At 42.1% G+C, this 17869-nt stretch overlaps 2 protein-coding genes across 2 annotated transcripts in view; one reads left to right on the top strand and one right to left on the bottom strand.

Moving 5' to 3' along the window:
• Window positions 1-17869, top strand: part of LOC112695039 (division abnormally delayed protein) — a 124020-nt gene that overhangs the window by 34221 nt on the left and 71930 nt on the right. The gene's annotated exons all lie outside the window — the stretch shown is intronic.
• On the bottom strand, window positions 9815-12130 carry LOC110117415 (glucose dehydrogenase [FAD, quinone]-like). Its single transcript, XM_020856270.2, has 3 exons — window positions 10784-12130; window positions 10418-10700; window positions 9815-10330 (listed from the first exon to the last, which is right to left on the bottom strand). Exons 1-3 carry the CDS (start codon window positions 12004-12006, stop codon window positions 9953-9955), a joined length of 1884 nt encoding a protein of 627 aa, XP_020711929.2. The 5' UTR covers window positions 12007-12130; the 3' UTR covers window positions 9815-9952.

Raw genomic sequence — 17869 nt, 5'->3', positions numbered from 1 at the left:
CGCGGAGGCTATCCGCAGGTAAAATTTATTCAGAATCTTTCGAAGCGCACCGAGAGTCCGGCACTCGTATTCCACCGAAGGTCCTTGAGAAAATAAGAGGGCTGCAGGAGTCGCGGAAGCTGAAAGGTTTTGTCGGGGCTTTCCTCGTCGGTGTTTTGTAGGGGAAAATAAATGATGAAAAAACTAAAAAGAAACAAAAAAACCAAAAAAAAAAAAAAAAAGAAGAAGAAGAAGAAGAGGAAAATGGAGGTCAAAAACAGAAAGGAAGAAGAGGAGAGAATGAAAATAAAAGGAAGTTCGTTTGATCTCGAATGCTGAATACGCCGGTCGTGCATTTCGTCTCATTGCCGGAGGTCGGGTGGGATCCGCATTGCATCGTGGGCCGGCAGCGTACCCCGTATCGCATCGCACGTTTCACCCTTCTTTGCACCAAACAGCAACAGCCCGGAGCGAGGGCGAGGTGAATTTTGCACGCGCATGCACGCGAACGTCCGGACGGAGGTGCATTACGTATATATACATACGTGGGTAGGTGCAGCACGCGCACACCCCTACTTATCCACACATATTTGCAGAAGCGGTGCACACGTTCCTTTGTAACGATTTAACGGCGGCCAACCTCTTACCGGAGGTTCGTTCGTTTCGAGTACGGGAGAGTGCGGAGTGCCCACTTCACAAATAACCACTTCACAATTAATCCCGAAGAATCTCGAGTGGTTAGCAGTAGTTGTACCGCTACTTCCTCGCATATACATAATCGAGGTATTAGATACACACTCGAGTCGTTAACGATCGTCACCTGAATTTGAAAATTTCAAATTTTCGTTTTCTGAACAGACGACAGGCATCGCGAGGAACGTAGAAATTTGTAACGCTCGCGATTGATTTTTCAAATTTTTTTCATTCGTTTTTCACGGATTCCATTTTGTAGAACGCTGAATTTGTTTGTCGCGTCTCTTCTCGACCATAGCTTTAGAGAAACATTTCTCCGCTTCGTTTTTCTTGGCAGAGAGCCCCGTGCAACTGTGGAACAAAAGATTGCGATAGTTCTATGACGGTAGGCACATGTTATTTAATTGTTAAACGTTTTCCACCCTTGGCTAGTGAGGCTTCTTTTGTTGCACCTCATTTGTACGTACTGCGTGGAAAAACTGAACGATCCTCAAAGTGCAATTAACGTACGTTCGTAATTTGTTTTGTTTTTGTTCGTTACATGAATAAAACGATTCGTAGTTCCTATAGAGACGGGAAATTCGGATACCGTAATATAAAAATTCGTTATTTTCATCGACAAAAATTCAGCATTTCTCTTACTCCTAATTGAAAGATTGAGATTAATCTCTAACGTGATTGTATAATACGCGATACAAAATTTCCTTACAATTTCATTTGATATGTTATACGAGAACGATTCAAACGTATTACCGCAGAGATTGAATTGCATAAGTTAACGTTACACTTCAGCTGGTAGAATTTATGAATCGAGGTAGTAAATTTTATGCGTTGAAATCACATCAGTCGTATTTATTGGCGAACGTATTATATACATTATATGTATACAAATATTTACGAGGGACGGAGTAACGAAATTTTACCGGCGGGCTTGCGGGTAAATCGGTCTTCGGGAAGACGAATAGGGGAACCTAAAGGTTTCGCTACAAATCAGAGTCGACTTCTAAAGTGCGGGGTAGGGCGCGGATGAGCGCTTCTAATTTCATCGTAAGGTTCAGCGCTAAATCTCAGTAAATTCACAATGTACCTTACATTATGTATCGTTGATTAATCGACAATAATAATAAAAATATCTATCGCTGCCATTTCTGTTTCGGACGAAGAGAAAGAAGAAAAATCGCTCCAAACATTTTCCGCGCGAGTGAAAGGTGTGCGTGGGTTCGTTTGCAAAATAGTGACTATTTTTCAGCGACAAAAGATTTTGAAAGAAGAAACCCTCAGCTTTTGCGCGTTGAGAATTTCGTAACTTCAATTGTGTTTCTTTTACATTGGTAACATTTGAATTGGATTGTAATATGGTTATGCATTATAGGTATACCGTAGAATCAGAACGGAGGCGTATACAGTGGCCTCGATGCGAATAACCGCGGAATTAATACGAAATGCTAGCAGCTCAAAGTGGAAGCTAAGAAGCTTAATGTGTAAACAGGAGAACGCGGAGGTACGAAGCATTAAACTGTTTGTCTTGCACCAACTTGAACATCCTCTATCCACTTGACGGGAGGGAGGAGCACGAGGGGGATGAGGATTTCCCCCCTCTCTTGTCTTTTTTCTTTCCCTCTCTATCTCCCCTGAACCTCTCTATCGCAACATCACGAAATCCTCAACTTCCTCCGGGAATCTCCTGTTTCTCCACCAAGTTAACCCCTATACATGTACATGTATAATCGTTGTACCAACTCGCCAAAGTCCTCCGCCCTATAGGCTACGTCTGTACAGGGCGGGCAGTCGAAAGTGAAGGAAGGGATTGGGAGGGGGGTCGGGGGTTGGGGGTGGGGGTGGGGGAGGTTGAGGGTGCAAGCGCTTCGGTGTTACAGGGGTACTTCTTCTCGAGAGGGAAGCCCCTCCCGTTAACCCGATTCACCCCAGAATTATGCTACACGCTCTGTTTGAACTCTGAACAACCTCTGCAGTTAGCGCGATCTCTCTTCCGCCGTAACACGCGGCCGTTCATCCCGAATTCGTTGTTGCCGGTACCGCTGCAGCGCGGTAGAATCCAAAAGGGATTAACGAACACCCTCTTATTTTCCCTCTCGTTGCATTCCGCACCTATTTATTTTCATCATTTACGCATTTCCATGCAGGATAAAGCTGCGCCCGTGTTGACGTTGGCTCAACATTATACCTTATAGCCAATTAAAGCTTTCCTTCGATGATTTATTATTATTTTATCGCATACGCTAGGGTGTAATTTATTTGTACGATTAACACGACGATCGTTTTTATCATCATTCTTGACGGTTAACCCCGCGATGCGCTCTTTTTCTCCTTTACATATATGTATAGCGTCGTACGGGTTAAATTTTCGAGCGTTGTCACGTATCCCGTTGATTCATCTGCACGGCTTTTATAATCATCCGTGGATGACGTGATTTGCCTAATACGCGTAGCTACGAGTACGTACCCATGTACATGTACATACCCAACTATAGGTATGTGTTACCTACCTTTTGTATATGTCGTTCGAAATTGAAACAATTATCATTTCGAACGCGTGTCGCTGTATGTATTATTTGCATTGACAGTCGCACCACATTTGACGTCCGAAGCACCGTATAAGTGGAGTATATGTATACGCATACTTCTTACGATTACGTGCGTACGCCCGTACACACTCTAGTCGTATACAACGCGTGTATGAACATTCAATTAATGTCTATAGAACGAGCGTCAATTCCGAGTATATTCTTCTTTTTACGTCACAGAACACAACGTGGTGAGAAATGCAAACATTATGATGTGGAATGCAAGTATACTACGTGAGTACGTGCCTACGGCAATTTCATATGTCATCTCGATTTTTTCCCTTTCTTTCATTGGATCAAAAAGTTTATCGTAGGCACGAGTAAGTGTTCGTTGAAATGAATGATAAAATCGATTATTAGAAAACAACTTCACTCCGATTGTTGTCTCAAAGATACGAGAAACTTATCGAGTTACGCCGAGGGTAGATACGACGAATTTTTGTTTATGGATATAACAGTCCATATGAGTATTCGTAAAAATGTCGAATGCTAGGAATTACTGATAACGATAGTGATAGACTCTCATGACAGCGCGACGGTTCTTAGCCGTAAAAGTGTGCTTCATCCCTTTCTCGTAGTTACGATTAGCTTTAGGACGTCATCTGCACCGTTGTCGCCGAGATGCTCGTTCTGCGGTTAGCGGATACAGTGCGAGTTTACACTAGTTGAAACTCCTTTAACACCACGTTCGAAGTGAAACTTGAGAAATCCCACTAAAGCATGATATAAATAGTATTCGAATTAACCGAATTAATCTACGCTCAGCTCTCCGCCTGCTGCAGCATATGCACACGGTGTCGTTCGGGCATTGACATTTGCGAAGCGGTTATTTGCAGTGAAGACAGATGGACGTACGTACGTACGTACGGACGGACGGACGGACGATCCGACCGACCGGCGACCGTACGACCGACACGACTCGACCAACGCCAATGGCGTTAGTTCATTCGCCTTGAGGTGATTCCACGCTGATTTACATCTTATACACTTATACTGCCTACTGTCCTCGCAATTGACATCCAGACATCTCGACGGCCAATTAAGCATTATGTATATACGACGCTTTCTTTGTCCAGTTATTGCCATTTGTAATTCTTTCGCTTTTTTTTGTACTTAATTCTTTTTAGATTTCTTCGTTCATCATTCGACCCGTCCATTTCGAGTTGCTGTTCTTTTTTTTTTTTTCTTTATTTCTCGTACAAAATCCATTTACATGCTGTTTCAGCTTCAAATTTATCGACTCGCATGAGGGGCCCCCGAAAAATTGTCTGAGATTGTTTTTTTTTTTTAAAAATCAGTAATCGTAGTATCGGTGAGAGAGGAGCTTGTCGAGTTCGAAGATCAGCATAGATATTTTGAGGGAATCGAAGGTTTCATTCGAACTTCAATTATTTCACGTAGAATCGGAGTTTTCGTAAGATTTTATGAGATAGCATTTCGTTGGGATTTCGTAAGTTTCCGCAGGACCAGGCGGTTTGAGATCGGACTCTGAAGCGATAAATCTCCGAAGAGTTCATAGGATTTTTTTTTTGGATCGCCAGAGTTTGGATACTTTCGCGAAACTTCGCATGCTTTTCAAAGATCTCTGAATCTTTTCATCCGTTCTTTGAACATCTGCGAATGATGTAACGGTCGTTAGGGGCGATTGACCCAATGGGGGGGTTTCTTTCGCACTCGGTAGAACAATTGCCCGAGTCTGATAGCAAACTGCGATAATTTATCGGTTGATTAGTTTGTTTGGAATCGACCTGCGTTACTTGATCTTGTCTAGCTCGACAATGTACAACATGAGATACGATACTCGATCCGTCCGTACGGATTATTCATCTTTCTTCCTTCCATATCTACGGTCTGTACTTTCATATTAATTGTGAGATAAAGCAAAACCGCAGATGAAGTTAACGTCTCTGACGCAAGACTAATTCAAGTTTGATTAAGAATTACATCGGTGGATTTGTAGGAAGACTGCGGTGATGAGTGAGAGGCTTCGGTATAATGGCCCACGAAGGGCAGTTCGGGTCTCGTCTTCTAGTTTTCTACCTGCAACACCGTTTGCAAAGGTAAATGTATATATACATGTGTATTATATATATATATCTATATATGATATATATATATATATATATATTTGGACGTGAACGTGGGCGCAGAGTTTACATAGGTGCCAGACAACCATACCTATCCACTTTATGATATGGTGTCTCTGTGACTCGGTTTGGTCCAACCTATAAAGCCAACTGAAGCCCAACTGTTGTAACGGTACCCCAGTTATACCCTACCTCGTCTGTGGTACTCGGCATCTGCCTATCTAATCGCTCTTTGTGGCCAGTTGATTATAACTTACGTCTACTTACCTCTTCTTGTACGTATACATGAATGTTGAATTAACTTTACCCACCGGTATATTGTTCATCGTCCTATCGGACCTTCAGCGAGACACTAATCGCTAATTGTATCTGAAATTCTATTTGTTTAACGCGCACGAAAAAATTAATGCAGCAACAATTTACGTAGGTCCACAGCTCGTCGGTATCGGCGCGAGTGTCGCTGTGCTGATCGTATAAATATAATTTAGTCCCAACTTTTGGCTTACTGTTCAAACCGAATCGACAAACTGTACGCTCAGCCTTATTCTCCTTCATTTTTGAAAGAAACGAGTGTCCATAGTTCATTATTTTCTGGGTGGTTATAACTACACGGACTACATTATACGTGGGTGTATAACTAGAGATAGTTTCTCGACACCTGCCAGACAAAAGCTTAGCAAGAGAGAGAAATTTCAGTCTTGCCAGCTCGGTCGCCGCCAGACGTGAGTCACCGAATTAACACATACCCACCTTTTACAATGTGTTTACGTTTGAGCGTATTTGTTTTACCTGCAAGTTCCACCAGACGTCAAAATTACACCACTTGCGAGCATTCCGATTCCTTTCCTCGTTTTTTTTTTTTTTCTTTTCTTTTCTTCTCTTTTCCCCCGTGTTTTTTTCCTCATTTTCTTTCAACGAAAGAATTGTCGAGTCGTTTGCTGATTTTGCAAGGGTTTGTTGAACTCTCGATCTGTAGTTCGTTTGAACATATTCCAGGCAAGTAGTTGGTCGAATGCTTTTCATGCATCATATCTACGATCATTGGGCCTTCTGCCATTGGATCGGCCGAGCTGGCGATGGAGAAATAATACATGAGAAGGAACATCGCGATCAGTCGATCTCCGGTGAATGCACGGTTTAACGAGGTGCCTTGCGACGTTGTAGGTTTCGTCTTAATATGACACGAGCTTAGCGATACGAGATGGTTGAATGCGAAGATTTGTACGTACTCGGAGAATCAATGCCGAGATATCAACGCCTCGGTCCAACTGACGTTTAACCAATGGGCACAAGGTTGGTTTCGCGGTGCGCACCTGATTCGAAAAGTCTTAGGATCTTGGGGAGCTTTTTCAAGAATGAGAGAAGGAAGACTACATAGGTCGTGAGTAGTTCGAGTCAGTTGTGCTCCTGCTGATTGAACCGGAGGGGAAAATAATTTGAGGGCTATGCGAGCGGTACGACGGGGGTGTATATATAGAGTAGTTATATCTGTGGATAATAAACGGAAATACAGGTAGTAGATATAGAGGTACCTTGTAGTACCTACCTTGTTTGCAGGCGCGAGTGGGAATTTCAATTAATTTCTCAAGAGTAACACCATCAGTCAGAAGCAGCCGCTTGTTTGCTGCAAACCTATATATCCATATCCGCACCCATACCATGACTGACTCGGTCCTGTAATGCTTATAGGTAGTACGTACCCTATGTAGGTGCGGAAAATGTGCGAGGAACACAATTCCGCGTAATGAACTTTTGAGCGAGGTGTAACGTGCCGAGAGTAACTTACTTTCACACACCGTGTTATCTAAAACCCTCTTACATACGGGGTGTTAATTTTCGATAGAAAAGTTAAAATATAACCAACCACTGGATCGATATTATCCATGAAGGTGGGTGAAAAACTGTTGGCAACAATCGTCGCACAGGTTTATTCGGAGGCATTGAATTTCAACAATTGTTCGTCGGGATTTCTCATTTTTCGAAGATTGAGCTAATGAATCTTTTGTTTGCATTCGATTTCGAGAGCAATTAAGTGAACATCATTATGCACACCGGTGTCGTTACGTTGACAACGTAATTGTGATCTTGATTTTCTCGCTTTTCGCGGGTGGATATATTTCACACTCCCTACTGGTCTTAGTTAATTAATAGCCTTTCCGAAGCACTCGACTTAGGTCGAACTGGTGCTTCAAGGTTCAAAGATTAAAGCAATCGTACTACTCGAAATAACGATCAGCCGTCAGACCTATGCTCGAAAAAAACTTCCCGTTTCTCAAAGGACGAACAAGGGACAGAAAAAATTACTGATATCTTTAATTTATCATAAGATCAGATAAAAAAATGATATTGCTATAGGGAAATCGAAATCCTCGAATTTAATGCAATTGAGCGGCTTCCGAATTGCGGTTGAGTATAATCGGCTTAGGGCTTTCAATATTCGGCGATTGAAAATTGGTTAAAAACTGAAATCGATCACCCTTCAGAGGGCCGTGTGGGGGTAGGGGATGTTTTCGAACAAGGGCCGAACGCGGCGATGTCTGCGCATAATTCAACGTCACGAAGTAGTAGTAGGCGGCGGCGGCGGGCTGCGATGGGGGAAGGGAATGAAAACTCCGGGTTTTACGAGCCGAGGCTAATCTAGCACCCTTGATGTTCATAAATTTGGTCTGGATCACGAATTCAGCATTGGCCCCGCGACGCATCAATTATTTCAGTTTAACGAGTCGGACGAATTAGCTGGGGCTAATGAGTGCGAGAGGGTAAACTATATGTTTTACGGTGTACCCAGAGGTGCGCCAGCGTTAGCCAAGCTTAATTGGTGCAATAAAGATATCTAGGCGTTACGCGGTATGCCGAGCTCGGCCTCCCATCCTACTCCGTCGCGCGAGACTCTTTGCAACATCCCAGCGTCGCGTCAACCGCGTCAACGTACCCGTATCGCACATGCTTACGAGCAGAAGTTAAACATTTATAGTAATATCCACCTATACGCGTCGCTCGCGTTATTGGCGTACTTCAAATCTCGGGGCTCGTGAGCTCGGTGGACAAAAAAAAATAAAAAATACGTATAATATAGAAAAATAATATCCTCTCGGGATATTTTCGGAATTACCCGACGTCGTTCCCTTTTCTGGGAGCTCAGGGATTTCCTCGGGGTGGCTTCCGATTAATTTGAAAGCCGTGAGAGAGTTTCTTCTCTTCATACTTTTTATGGTTCACGAGTAAAAGTTGATAAGTTTTTTTTTTTTTTTTTTTTTTTTTTTTTTCGAATATATTCCACTCGGAGAATTTCACCGGATCAAGTCTTTGTCGATAATAATTCGAATTGATTTTGAAGACGTGTCAGAATTCGATTTGCGATACGTTGTAATTGTATGTACCACCTGTAATCTGTGTAGTCCTAGATTAATAGCCGGCAGAAGCAAGGGGAAGAAGATGCAATCTGGACGTCGTATAATATGAATTATAAAACAGCGTGAACAAAGCCTGCATGTCGCGGTCTGGGAGGCGCTGGAAGTGCGACACATAGCAAAGTTTGTATTGCATCCTGAAAGCCGTCGATCCTCCGTACACGTTGACGTGAACCACCGTAAAGCACAGTTGAATATCCTGGCGGAATTTTGTGGTACGGTGAAGCGTGCGGTTGTTGCATGCAGATACACGTACCGTGTATGACGTGCACACGATACACCTGAAGCGGTGGTAAACTTCGTTCGAGTTGTACGAGAACCTGAAGGTAACGAAACGTGAAAAAAACTCGGGCGGGAATAGACAACTTTGGAAAAGTGTTACACCCGTGACTAACGATAAGTTTACAGTCGTGTCAAAATTATTCAGCTACCGTTAATTTTCTGTGCAAATGTCTTTGAATCGTAAATTATTTCGTTCACCGTTTCTTGCGCAGCCTTTAATAAGCTTGAGTTTTGAATGAATGTCCTCTAATTAGTGACAAAATTAATTACTTAGATTTCGTTTTTAATTAATGATGAAAATTATTACTTGTCATAATTTCAATCGAATGAACGACCGCCAGTTAGTAGCTTTCAGCGGTAATAAAGAGGTATGTGAACCTAGCACTTGACTTTCGAAAAAAAAAATTCTGAAACGTGATATCGCTTGTATTTCGTTTGTATTCGTTTGTACTACTTGTTTTTTCGTTTGTACCACGACCCGAAAAAAGATAGAGTCGATTTTTGATTTTTCAAGAACTCAACGGGTACGAACGATTTTGAAGCGATTCCCGTTCGGCGGAATTCAATTATTCTTAAAACTAAAAAAAAGTTGGGTTCTCAAAAAATCAAAAATCGACTCTGTTTTTTTTTTGGGTCGAGGTGCAAACGAAAAACAAAGTGGTATAAACGAATGCAAACGAAATACAAGCGATATCACGTGTAAAAAAAAAAAAAAATTCACAGTCCGGTTCTAGGTTCTTCGGGTGACATTTTATAATGAGATTTTGTAACGAATATGTGAAAGATAAGGTTTGCTTTATTGATGACGATATACAAATATGAACATTTTCAACATTGAGTTGACTGATAATTCACATTCAAATCAAGTGGCGAACCACAAAGTCAAAAACTAGCCGGCCGGCTTGAAAGACAGAATTTAATAACCAACTGAATTCTTTTGATCTTCCTTAATCAGATCGGATGCTTTTTCGGCGACCATGATTGTTGGTGCGTTCGTATTACCTGACGGGGTTTCGGGCAATACTGAGGCGTCAACAACTCTGAGATTATTCACGCCATGAACTCGGAGGCGAGAGTCGACAACGGCGAGTTTGTCCGAAGCAGGGCCCATTCGGCAGGTGCAACTGTAGTGAGACGTCGTTACCGTGTAGTATCTCACCATGCATTCGAAGTATTCGTCGGAAAATATTTCAAGTTGGGCACATCCCGGAATCGGTACGGGGTCCAGACGTGCGTTGAATTGTTGGAAAGCGGGTGTCATAGTAATGTTCACGCATTGTTTCATAGCGTCAACCTGGAAAATACGAAAATCTCTTTTAGTGCTTTGTCCGGATCAGAAATACGAACTTGTCATCCGTTATTCGCAAGATAAACGACTCACTATGGTATTGATGTCTCGTGAATCTCCGAAGGTATTCAAGACGATTTTCGGATCGGAATCGGCATCGGCATTTTTCAGTTGGACGTAACCTTTACTGTACGGGCGTAAGAGTATCGGGAATAGCGTAAAGGCACGCTTGTCCATTCTGTTCCGCATAAGAGGATCCCAGAAGTCATCCCTGAGATTATGAATGGCCTTGACGGCAGATCCGTCGCCAACAGTCTCGGCCATCGGAATGTAGACCAACTGAATGTCGGGGTATTGTCCGGAAGGATCGGCGTATCTGCGAATTGAAAATAACGAGTGAAAATCGTTCAACGAGTTTCGATCACGCTTGTATACGTCAATAAGAAGAATAATGATTACTTGGTATTGAGGAACGCGACGGCTTCTGCCATTGCTTGCCGGTACAGCAGACCCTCTTTTTTGGTGACGAAATCTTTCAGTGATTTTGCAGTCAATAATGTCGGGGCAGCAAGTTCGGTTTTATCTTCTGGTATGTCAACCGTGAAAATAAGACCGCCGGGAACGATGTGATCCGCAAGATTTTGCCCGACACCAGGACTGTCGTGGATTACCTTGACGCCGACTTCTTTGAGGTGTTCCGCGGGTCCGATTCCTGACAGCATCAGAACTTTGGGTGACTGCAATGCTCCGGCGGACAGGATAACTTCTAGATTGGCACGGACTCTGTAGTCTACGCCTTTATGACGGAACTCGACACCATAAGCAGTTTTCGTTTCCTCGTCGATTAAGATCTTTCGGACATAGGAATTTCCGCTTACAAAGAGATTCTTCCTACTGGATGCCGAACGCAAGAAACCTTTGGCTGTACTGCATCTCAGTCCATCTCTGAGAGTGAATGGCAAGTAATTGGCGCCGGTCTGCTTCTCCCCGTTCACGTCGATCGTTTTGTAGCCCAGATAATCAACAGCGTCCAAGAAGTAGGGTGTTAGTCCGTTGTCGTATTTACTTCGCTCGACCGTTAGGTAACCATCGGTTCCGTGATAGGATGAATTTCTTTGTTCCGGGATTCTGTTGTCTTCAGATTTCTTGAAGTATGGTAGGATATCGTCGTAGCCCCATCCGGGGTTTCCCAATTCTTCCCAGTGATCGTAATCCCTTCTGTTACCTCGTATGTAATGCATAGCGTGCATGGCGCTGGTACCGCCAAGACCTTTGCCATTGGTTATGATGCATTGTTTGTTCTTCATACCTTGGCAATAATTGTCCGATGGTTCAGCCAGGAATTTCCAGGTGTGTTCCTTACTCAGTACCAAATTGGGTTGCAACGAGGGTAGATCACCGTAAAGTGGTTCATCACCTCCAGCTTCGAGGAGCAATACTGTGTTCTGTTCGATCTCGCTCAATCTATTGGCTAAGACGGATCCTGCGGAACCACCGCCGATTACTATGTAGTCATAACTTGCCGTCAGGTCTACTGGATCGGTGAAGCGAACCCTCTGTCCTTTGTCCACGATATCTGGTCGGAACAGTGACAGCAATATCTCTAGGAAATAGATGTGGTTCAACATCGAACCACGGGACAAAGCCAGCTTGAAGGCATTCCAGATGTAGGAGACCAACATCTTGAAGTGTCGAAGCACAAGTCTTCTTTGGAAATGATCTCGTCGAGGGTAATCCCGCTGCCGTCGATCGTCGAGAATCGGAGTATCGCCGGTTGACTACACTCGTCAGGATTTGTCGTACTCTGCCGAGTTTCTCGAGCTTTTATACCGGTAGCGAATGTTTTTTTTTCACATTCTGTTCAAACACGGAATCGGGCGACGTGAATTACGTAATATTTATATTCGATACACACGCAATTATTCAATACCATCGTATGCCGCAGTGGGCCTGCTGAACAAATTGATAAATAATTGTCTATTTGAAAATCTGGTTCGCCGCGATTAGCGTTGGTAGATCGCATTGACTGTAAAATTTGACACGCGCATCTGGCGATACATATCATTTGTTAAATTTTCATTTACATTTGCGCCTCGCATTTCAAGATGAAATATTGCGGTTAAAAACTGAAATCATCCCAACGTTCGTTCTCATGCATGCTTGGCAACGTTAATTTTAAACGTTTTGTACGGCAAAATGGGTCAGCATCAACATTGCCAGACTTACAATTAGGTCGTATGCTTCACACCGCTGCAATCGAAACTTGGTCTGATTGGATTTTTAATCATCTGCCAACAAACATGTGCTCCCTTATTGTTTAGATAACATTCCCGATCTCTACATCAAACGTTAAAACCATAGGAATGTGATAAGTCGTTAATCTCCCAAGAATAGGTACAAAGAAAATTCACGTATCGATGCATGAATAAATACCACCCAGCATGTTAAATTTCATTAAATTAATTCCAACGTGTGAGTTGAACACGCACATACACGGCTACAGATTATTACCCACCCAGCTGGATAAATGTCATTCAATTAATTCAAACATACATGAGCTAAATGTATGTGTACACGGCGATAAATTGTTACATAATTTCTTAGAATGACAGGAGCTAATTTTCAGCGGTGGGTTGGTAACGGGCTTGCTATTTAATATCTTATTGAGGTAAATTTGGGATGAATTTCATCTTCGAAATCCTGGAAGGGTTTACATTTAGGCTTACAAGTAAATAAACCAAAATCCAAGTTTTGCGACGATCGCCATGCAGGTACACGTGGTATTTGTTGGAACGGTCAAGTTTCAACTCGTGTGAAATATTTTGCATCGCTCGATTCAGTTCGTTGAAAGTGATATTTTTACATTTGACGCTAACTTTGCAATAAGTTTATTAATTTTATCGAAGCGCGGGGGTGTCGATAACTTCCATTGGATTTCGACCGGGATCGTTTTTCCGCGTTCATCGGGTCCCAGAGTCCGCATGATTCGAACTTCATCGCACACACAATCGTTCGAACGTTTAACCGGCAAGCGTTGGTACGAAAAACACCTCCTCGGCAGTCGCGGATCCGAAGTGCGACGATCATGGTTTATATTTGTTATTCTATTCCTGTCAGTAACGCGAATGGACCTATATACCGATCTCCGTCCGTAAAAATAAAGGAAAAGCAAATGCTTGCATATAATTAAACTAGAGCCGATGAATGAAGCGAGACCGCGAGAAGCATTCCTATGGAAAATAGAAGAAAGCGATCGGTGGCTGTAAAAGGGGCGCAAGGTTTCTCCTTCCGTCTCTTTTTGTTCGTTCTTCTCGTCGCGTCTTCTCTTCGTCTCGCTGGACCTCAGCTCTTCCCGAATCCGATGCTTTGAGTCAACTCGTCGCCCCGATCCGCTACAAGACAGTGGACTAACCGACGTTCGGTTTGGGAGGTCCAGAAATATCTTGCTTCGCTGGTCGTGTCGCGTTGTGCTATGCATCGCTTGCTCCTCTCGCCTCACGCGTCACGCGTTCAAATACACGCGCTCGATGTGCACATGCGTTGTTTATCGCGACGCGAAAACGCGTGCACCAGCGACAGTTGACACGTCATACTTTTGCAACGCAATTTTTGCCGACCGCCGTGGTATCGACGAACAAATTAGTCCCTCGCTAAAATTTTCTACTCGTCCATGACAATATTTGCTCGGGCGTCATTGTCTCATGTTTTTTTTTGCGTTTAATTTCGTCACTTTGGCGAACGGTTATACTTTTTATTCGACTCGGGTTTTATGAGACCACACGCGTAAACAGTTTTCCCCTGAAACGGCGGGGATCGTATTATATTTTTCATGTTTTTTTGACGTCGGAAATAAAACGGATGTGCACCGCAATTGAAATACAAGGCACCGAGCGGACGCGGATTCCTCGAGAATACCAACCGGCGGATTTTCATTGTTACTTTACCCCGGCAACCTATTTGTAAAGTGTCACTAGAGAATTCGCTGATATAAATTCATCTCTCACTAATGAAAGAAGACTTTGATCCCACCCATCTCCGTCCTCGTACGTAACAGGATGACTCGAAAAATGAGCGAAACTCCCCCGCAGGAATATCTCTCTTGACGCACAAACAAGGGCCGTGATGGAATGATAAACAGGGAACTAAAAAAAAGATATATTCAACGGATTTGCGTAAAAAATTCCAAGGTTTAGCTCACCCTGCCGTTTCGCAGTAAAATTGGAAATTTCACTTATTTTTTACCTTTCAAGTAGGAAATTAAAAAATTGAATCGTTTACATCGAAAAGCATACGTGCATGTGTATTTCAAAACTGAAGTCAGAAAGATTCTCTAAATCGAAGCCAGAGTTAGCTGCAATATTAATATTCTTCGCCTCTAATTGTTTAGGCAGCTGCGATCATTATACTCTGGTACATTCTTGGGGCATAATGCATATACTGTACTTTTATAACATGACCGACTACTAAAGTCCGTCGTCTCAGCGACGAAAAAGATCCATCCAGATTAACGACCGGTGCAGCCATGAAGCTTCGGCAGAAGAATAAGAAAAAAAAAGGAACGACCCGCGTACATAAATTTTTATCATACTACAACTCGACGAAGGCTACACCTACCTAGTTTACATCGTTGGTCATTTCGGAAAATCCGATTGTCTCAGTCGGTACGTGGCAATGGACTGTTGAATTTTACATTTTAGACCGCTATCCATTAAATGTTTGGGTAAAATTGAAAATGATTTTTTCAAATTTGTAGCAAATGATTTTATGAGGAAGCACCTCAATCTCTTCTCTTTTCCGCTAAAGAAACAAACGCATGTACGTATGTACGTATAGGAGATTTACTCGTCAGTTTCATCGTCGCTGCTAATATGAATTGACGAAATTTACAACCTCCGCTGCAAAAGCACGATTCATTATTATTTTAACCATCGATAACGACAGATATTGGAATTGTAAAAGCCGCGCCCAAATCGAACGTACAAAATTTTATTTATCTGTATGTAACGCAATCACAGACCAATCAGTTATTTATCACTTATGATTTTTCCAAATAGATATGATGCTTCGCGTGATTGTCTACGGCGTAAAAAAAAATCATCGCACGCGGAATTGTTTTTGTTTAGTTTTGCGTACGATTTCTCTCCGAGATGATATCCAAATATTTTGAATTTTCGGTCGATTTCAGAGAAATTCATCTAGTACGCAATAAATGTTGAGGCAGTTATACACCGTCATTGCGTACAGTCATTTTCCACGAAACTTGTTTAGACTGAAACCATTCATTCTTTAAAAATAGCAACTACGTTAAAAATAGGTTTGTGATTCTCGACGATTATATCTGGAAAAACCCATTCATGCTTTTCAGCTAAACTTCAAATCGAGAAGCGCTACCCCTCAAAAGTTCGACTTTTGACTCAAAAGTGCCTACATCGCTACTAATGCACATAAATATTCGACGCGAAAATTTCGCAGCCAATCCCTGTGCGACGCCGGCAATCTTCGTTTCCATATGAAACGATAATACGTTTCATCGCAATATAGGTACAATAACGATTTATTGCGACAAGTTCTTGGTTTCCTGCCCAGATTAAAATACGGCTTGGATTATATGGGCAGCAAAATTTCCAATAAAACGCCGATAAATTGTGACGCTTTATCTTCGCCACGTAAAAGTTTAGCTCTTCGTAATAACGTACATATGTTACGTGCCTACATATATTTTCCGCTTTTACATATATTATTTTCTCGACTGCTCCGCGGTATTCTGATTATAATAGAGATTTCCGATGAAATCAGAGAAATTTCGATCCAACAAACTGGGGGAAAAATCGGGAAAATTTTTTCATTCGTCTAGAAAACTTGACGTAAAATCGACTGATTTCAGCGAAAAAATCTTCTTCTGAGAAAAAAATGAACGGTATTTTCGGTTTCGTTCCAATTTTCAGCGACCAATAATTGCGAATAAATCTTTGTAAAGACGGTAAATTCTTTTTTGTTTCATAGGTACCCCAAGTGTACCTATGAATAGTAACAAACTACGTATACCTATACTGTATCTATAGACGAGTGAATTCGCTCGCGAATTATTGCGTGTATCGATTATCTCGATTGTGAGATACCCCTATATGGAATCGGTTTAATGGATCTGGCAGTGATTTTTAATACCGACTGATTGTGGATGGAATTCACGAGAGCCTTTTCATCAGGCGTATTCGGGTCGACCGCCTCCATTGGGCGTAACTATCCCATTTGTAGAGTTTTCACGTTGAGAAAATTCGAAACAGAACAAAAATGCCATGCAAAGATAAATTGGAATCCGAAAAATTGAATAACTCTCCGAACGATCTCACTATTGTAAGTATGATTTGATGACTTTATTGAGATTCGCGGACGAATGAAACGTCGTATGAAACTATACGAGAAAAATGTCAAGCCTTTCAAAATATACGACACTATCGATTCCGTCGCTGAGGCATGCAGGCATGAAATTTCATGTATTTTTCATTCTTTTCATATCCAGAAAAGTATAAGGACAACCTTGTTATAATCGTTTTCAACTTTTCCTTGACTGGTATTGCCGTAACAGTCGAAATGATTTGCTAAGCACAGCACGGGGAAATTAAAAACTATAAGTTCGTTCAACTTATATACCGCTTCTCTCGTAGGCACGTAACATATAATTCATGAGCACCCATTCAGACATTTGGTTGCGTGCTATTTTCATGTCGTGCGTGGGCGTCAATTGGCACACGTTAAACGTTGATAGATAAGTTAAAGGTCAAGTCCGTCGCTTTGAGTTTTCGAACGATTTTTTTTTTTTTTTTCTCAATAATTTCGTTTCCACGCCGTAGTGAAAAAATGTGAAAAATCGCACGAGGCGTTTGAATAAAATTTTCTCCACCTACATGGAACGACGGGGTAATCGATGAATCGATCGACCATAGTTGACTGCGCAAAGTAATTTTCGGCATATTCATAGCGACATTATTTTCCATCGTCGTTTGCGAACCGGCGACTTAATTGAAAAAAATTAAATGTTGAAAATAAAATTTTGCTAATCACTTTTGAGAATATGCACTATCACTGCGAAGTCCGTTGAAAACTTTGCTAATGAAAATAGCGGGGGATAAATGCGAATTAAATAAAATGACAAAGTTAAAGAGCCATGGGAGTAAAGGTCGTCCAGAATCCCACGATTAATTAATTTGGCTTTGAATTTCGAGTCCCGCGACTCGCCAACGGTATGTACATACATACGTGTACGACGCCTTTTAAGGCCTGTGTATGTTTCATATACGTATAGATTTGCATATCCACGGTGTCAATGATCTCTTGCGGGCGTATGTTTATTTTCCCATGATTCGCATCGCAATTGTTTTATCCTTCCTAGCGTTTATAGGGTCAGCAGTTTGGATCGAGTTTATCGACAGGCGAAAATTGTCTCGACTGGGGAACCAATTCGCAGGAAGTTGTGGATTTTTTTTTTTTTTTCTTTCTATCGAACAGAACATGAGAAAAACGAAAACGAAAAAGGAAGACTCGGTT

This window comes from Athalia rosae, chromosome 1 (genome assembly GCF_917208135.1).
Source record: "Athalia rosae chromosome 1, iyAthRosa1.1, whole genome shotgun sequence".
In the NCBI taxonomy this organism is placed as follows: Eukaryota; Metazoa; Arthropoda; class Insecta; order Hymenoptera; family Athaliidae; genus Athalia; species Athalia rosae.
Note: the sequence above shows the minus strand (reverse complement) of the source record. Positions and strands in the feature narration are given on the sequence as shown.

Bases quoted from the DNA above. Each gene is read 5' to 3' on its own strand.
- LOC110117415 (XM_020856270.2), bottom strand. From the start codon at position 12,006: ATGTTGGTCTCCTACATCTGGAATGCCTTCAAGCTGGCTTTGTCCCGT. The intron at 10,701-10,783 runs GTAATCATTATT...TTCAATTCGCAG, and splicing joins GTCGCGTTCCTCAATACCAA to ATACGCCGATCCTTCCGGAC. The intron at 10,331-10,417 runs GTGAGTCGTTTA...CGTATTTTCCAG, and splicing joins CACGAGACATCAATACCATA to GTTGACGCTATGAAACAATG.